The 6000-nt window shown below is 38.5% G+C and overlaps 1 protein-coding gene across 1 annotated transcript in view; it reads right to left on the bottom strand.

Annotated features, from left to right (window-relative positions):
* Positions 1 to 1817: 1817 nt before the first annotated feature.
* The window catches only part of LOC143286168 (sodium- and chloride-dependent glycine transporter 2-like), a 56228-nt gene continuing 52045 nt past the window's right edge, over positions 1818 to 6000 (bottom strand). The window contains exons 13-14 of the mRNA XM_076593784.1: positions 4558 to 4725; positions 1818 to 3846 (exon numbers count right to left, since the gene is read on the bottom strand). Of these exons, the coding sequence (XP_076449899.1) occupies positions 3757 to 3846; positions 4558 to 4725 (258 nt within the window). The 3' untranslated portion in view covers positions 1818 to 3756. The remainder of the gene's footprint in view (positions 3847 to 4557; positions 4726 to 6000) is intronic.

Below are 6000 nucleotides of genomic sequence, written 5' to 3'. Positions count from 1 at the left end.
CTGGTCTCCGTGAGAAACTGAAACTGAAACCTTAACACCTGGTTGCTTCCCTTGGACCGAGTCAAGATTTTTCCGCAATGCAGAAGGCATGTACAGTTTCTCAATCAGTTGTATCATCACTCAGTGCTTTTAGCTTGTTGCCTTTATACAGCCTCTATATTGTTCACCAGTGTTTTCAAAGAGATACTGAGTGGTTTTGATGGCATAATGTGAGTTTTGTGAATGAAGTATGGCTTTCACTCTGCACTTAGCTTATGTAGGGCTTATGCATAGAAACTACAGTGCAGCTGCACTGATTGGGTACAGAGTTAAAACCATGGCAGATGGGGCAAGGACGTCTTGCACTGAGAGCTACCCAGATTTGTTTTTTTAAGTGAACACTATTGCACTCAATTACAAAGCTGTTACTTGATCTGGATCTTTTTTCTTTGGACTTATCATTGTACTGACATGAAACGATAAACGTGTTTGGTGAACTTATCAGCTCAGCACTATCTGCACCTCATTATTTCAGACATTTTGAATGTGCACAATATCCATCTTCTTCAGAAGCGAACATTATTGCACTGATTATATTCCACAGGGGGAAAAATGCCCACAAAGATCAGACACGCCTGAGAACAAACTGAAAACAATGTAAATCATCATACAGATTGTTGAGTGGGTGTCATTACTAACAATACTGTCAAAAACTATAATAATAAACTGACCTCCAGAAAGAGTAGGAGGACTGGAGAAATTCAAAAAATTACACTGTGCAAAGTTTGACTTTGTTCTTGTATCTATAACTCCTTTTTTTTTTTTCATCTGGTAGTTCTTCATGTATTCTCATATTCATAACTCCTTTTTTTCTTCTATATCTGATAGTTCTTTCTGTGTCATGAAAGTTACCAATCTGAAGCATGGGTCTGATGAAAGGTAATCATCTTTGGGGCTGTAATAACTGGACAATATAATATGCTGCTATCTGTCTGAGTACAGTGAAGTGCATGCACACCATTCTGCACAATAGGCTTCAGGTTTTGACAGATTAATTCAAAATAATCAGCTGTTTGTGATTCTTATATTAAGGAAATAGAAGTAAACAGAATGTGTTAGTGAGTAATATCGATGACGATGAAGTGCACAGCAGACTGTTTCAAAAAGTAGCGATACTTTAAGAAAACATGGGTCTCAGCACCAACAAGGCCCCAAAACCAGCAGTTTGAGATCTCCACATCAATTCAAAAAGACACTTAGAGCAGTGTGTTTTTATCATTCCTCATAGACATATGCATATCTGAAACATTGTAACAACACTGATACAAAAAACCATAGAGAAAAAAAAAAGAAGTAAAAAACAAATGCCAAAAAGAAAAATCTTACAGCCCTTTCAACTCACATTACTTCTGAAAAGTGAGAGAGAGATACGCAGAGAGACAGATATACAGAGAAGGGAGAAAGATGAGAGGACAGGAAAGAGGGAGGCAGAGAGAGAGAGAGAGAGAGAGATTGAGAGAGCAACCATCCTGCAAAGTAGAATAGTTAAAAAAATAAAGTCTGGTTTTCAATTCCCTGCTGATTCTGTGGACATCAGTCTGCTGTGTCCTGGCATCTTCACTTTTCAGCAGTAGGCTGTTGGAGAGGCTGGAAGCAGCATGCAATGGTTCAAAGTCCTAAAGCCTTTTATAGCCATCAGGGCAGTGAATTCATATCCACTGTGTCGAAGGCTCGGCATAGGAAGGCAGGGCTCACTCCTCTCCTTCCACCACTTTTGACCTTCACTGACTGAAGTCAGGTAGCCATTCACACCTGGGCAGAATGAGGAAAATCAGACCACCAAGCTGAGAAAGGGCCTTGAACTCTGATCACTGGTGAAAACTGGATCAGAGGTCCAACACCTAATCGATCCTGCCACAGCACAGATTCACATCAATGTTTTTGTTTTTTTTTAAATCTGCACCATTTTTGTTTCAAAACCCATGTCATTTTTCCAACCAGCCACATTTCTGTTTATTTGAACCAAAGAGAGAAAGTAGAGGAGAGAGAGAGAGGGATGGGGTATGGAATCCTGGACACAAGAGATCATGTTTTGTTGTGTGGAAATATAAGGGATTAAAAAAAAAGGAAATCTGGTGGGATGAGCTCCATCATGAAAACAACAACAAAACACACACATTAGAACCATTAAATTAACCTAAAAAAACATGAAACATGACTGTGCACACAGAAAAACAAATCTGCTGGCAGTTCAAAGAATGAAAGTGTTATCTACATTGCTGTCCCAGTTAATTCTGGTGTTTTTTTTCTGTTATAGTTACCAGTGATGGAGGGCCATTCATGCTTAAAACACCAACAATCCAAACATGAAGAAAGGCTGAACACGCCAAAACATGACCAAAGGGGGGCAACCCAACACAAAAAATATCTTGTCATGCAAACAGTTTGTGACATTTGACAATTTTGATTAATGAAATAATGTCACACACAGATTAACATTGAATGCAGCTATAGTACAGGCAACTATGAAAAAAAAGGCTGCCTGCTACTTTTCATTTATAAAATCTTCCCCCTTCCTGCAGCTGATATCTTAATTAACACCCAATGCTCACATCAACACAAAAACTGGACAACTAAAGGACAAGCAAGTGTAACCCAACACCAGCACTTCATGATTAATAAAAGTTATAAAAAAAAAATAAATAAAAAAAAGAATGTCAAGTCTCTGCTATCCATCCTTCTGCAAACTACACAGACACCTTGTACCATCAGGACTGCGGGACAGTGTGCCTTCCTTCCTTCTGCAGTGCTCTGGCTAAAGGTCCCATTGCCTTTATGGATACAGGGGCAGTGATTTCATATTCACTGCACCTAGTGCTTGGCACAGGAAGGCAGGGCCCAATCCTCACTTTCCAGCATTTCAACCTTCCCTGATCAAAAGTCAGCTACCCATTTACAACTGGGTGGAGTGAGGAAAATTCAAGAAAAGTGCCTTTTTCCAATGATAAAAAACACCATGCCAAAACAGGGCCTCTAATTATGTTCACTGGTGAACACTAGATCATGTCCAAAGCCTGATTCTGCAATGGTGCCTCTCTGACAAAGACTTTTTTGACTGTACATTACTTTCAGGCTATGAAAACTCTGCAGTCTCTGAGATTCTCACAGTTTGTGTTGATAGGAGTCTTATCACAATGTTAAAACAAATGGGGGGAAAAAAGGGGGTGTTCTTGATTCTTCTCAGTTCATAAGATCTTTTTGACTTTACATGATATGAATTTCAGTTGTTCTTCTTTGATTCATGTAACACCAGTTCATAAGATCTTTTTGACTTTACATGATATGAATTTCAGTTGTTCTTCTTTGATTCATGTAACACTACTGTTACAATGATCTTCAAAAGATGCTTTGATGAACAGTAACATTAAAACAATAAAAAAAGAAGACACAATCTGTTTGTGATATATGAAAATTATAATTTTATGAGCAGACCAAACGGACATCGTTCAAAAAACAGTAAATAATCAGTGAGTCATTATCTCATCACTAAGGTTGACATAGTAAACTGTACAGATAGAACTCTTGATTCCAGAAAAAAACACAAAACAGTTGAAAATGGAAAAAGAAGGAAAAAAAAAAAAGAAAAACAAGCCCTGCATCAAACTATATGTGCAATCTCTTTGTTTAGAATCTCGATCCATAATCCTTCTCCAAAACAAATGACTGACAAAGACACTACACATGTGCACAGTTCAGACGATGAAGATCACAGCTTGTTCACAGTTTCTCCTCTTGCTCATCCATCAGCACGTCTTCCTTGCAGCTGCGCTCCCAAAACTCGGAGGGCTTCAACTGACTCTGCAGACGCTGGAAAAGTGAAATAAACAAACAAAAAAAAGATGTTGGAATATTTCTTCCCTCAACACAGCATGCCAATAACACAAATCAAAAGTTTTGTGTGTTTGAATGGCGCAAAACTAACATTTGTTTGTCAACAGAATATACACATGTACTTGATAAACATGAGAAAAAACACCCCATAAAACCACCCGATCTCATTCAAACGTTTGGACAAACTCATAATGTATAAAACGTGAAGTGTGAATGAATGAAACTCTTCAAATTGCATTACTGTTTACAGAGCTAAAATCCCCAAAGTCAAGGCTGTAATCTATCCTTAAAGTGGATTCAAAACACATGTTCCAAGCTACATTGGTGAAAAAAAATGTCAACAATTTGTTTGATTAATGTGGTTTAGTGCTTGAAATGACCAAATAGTCTTAATTTAAAAGAAAAAACATCTAAAAGAGAGAAAGTGAAAATCAAATCAAAAGGCCCTTGTCTATAATCTATGCTTCACTACTGTCTCATACAAACCAAACTTAAACCCTGTTAAATCCTCCCTCAAACTCCAGTGACACAAGATGATTCTAAAGGGAAGTAACATAATCATATGGATCAGTCCACACACTCTGACGCCTCCTTGAAACTGAATACTGAAATAAGACAACGAGGACAGCCAAACATTTCAGGATCAGTGCATGAAACACACAAGTTCTGAGAGCTATATAACTCTACCTCTTTGAAGGTGCCAGTAGAGACGATCAGCTTGTAGATCATGACGCAAGGGATGGGCACGATGGGCAGCAGACCGATGCACCAACCGACTGCCCTGGCCATCTCCGGGAACTCGTAGTCTCCATATTTCGGAGGGACATATGCGTAGAAGGCAAAGCCCAGTGCCACCTGCACCCAAGATGGCAAAATACATGAACAGATAGCTAGTCCTGCCGTAAAACTGATATCATATGCACAGACAAAAGTACATGATCAGATACCTAGTGCTGCCATAAAACTAACCTCATGTACACAGGAAAAATACATGATCAAATACCTAGAGTCCCCATAAAACTAATATCATGTACACAAATAAATATCTAGTCCAGTCATAAAGCCAACATAATGTGCACAATGAGATACCTAGTCCTGCCATGAAAAATAATATGTCACAGTTAGACATCCAGTCTAGCCATCAACTGTGATAGAGTCAATATAATGCACATCAGACACTTAATCCTGCCATGAACTAATGTAATGTAAACAAACAAATATCAAGTCTAGCCATAAAGCAAATGGAAGGTACACTATACGATATCTAGACAAGCCCTGGAATCAGAGTATGTACACAATCAGATATCTAGTGTCTAGCCATAACTGTGATAGAGCCAGTATAATACACATAATGAGACACTTAGTCCTGCCATAAAACCATGAAATGTACAGTCAGATATCTAATCTAGCCATAAGCTGTGATAAAGTCAGTATAGTATACACAAGCAGAACTCAGTCCTACAATAAAGATTATGTAATGTAATAAGACATCTAGTCTAGCCATAAGTTGTGATGAACTCATATAATATACATGATTAGACACTTAGTCCTGCCATAAAACTAATGTAATGTAAAGTATCAAATATCTAGTCCAGCCCTAGAACTAGTGTGTGCATGTGATCAGACATCTGGTCTGGCCATAAACTGTGACAGAGCCAACATAATATACTCAATCATATTACCAGCTCTGCCATAAAGCCAAGGAAATGTAACAATCAGACACCTACTCCTGTCATAAAGCGAATGAAATGTACACAGTCTGATATCTAGTCTTGCTATAAAGACTATGTAGTTGTCTTGCCTTAAAAAACAAAGCAATGTAAACAATCTTCTTCTTCTTCTGTGTTCGTGGACTGCGTTCACTCATATGAACACAAGTGGGCTTTTACGAGTATGACCGTTTTTACCCTGTCATATAGGCAGCCATACTCCGCTTTCAGGGATGTGCATGCTGAGTATGTTCTTGTTTCCACAACCCACCAAACACCGACATGGATTACAGGATATTTAACATGCGTATTTGATCTTCTGCTTGCATATATACACACAAAGGGTGTCCAGGCAAAAGCAGGTATGCACATATGTTGACCAGGGAGATCGGAAAAATCTCCAACCTTTACCCACCAGACA

This window comes from Babylonia areolata, chromosome 9 (genome assembly GCF_041734735.1).
Source record: "Babylonia areolata isolate BAREFJ2019XMU chromosome 9, ASM4173473v1, whole genome shotgun sequence".
NCBI classification, from domain to species: Eukaryota; Metazoa; Mollusca; class Gastropoda; order Neogastropoda; family Buccinidae; genus Babylonia; species Babylonia areolata.
Note: the sequence above shows the minus strand (reverse complement) of the source record. Positions and strands in the feature narration are given on the sequence as shown.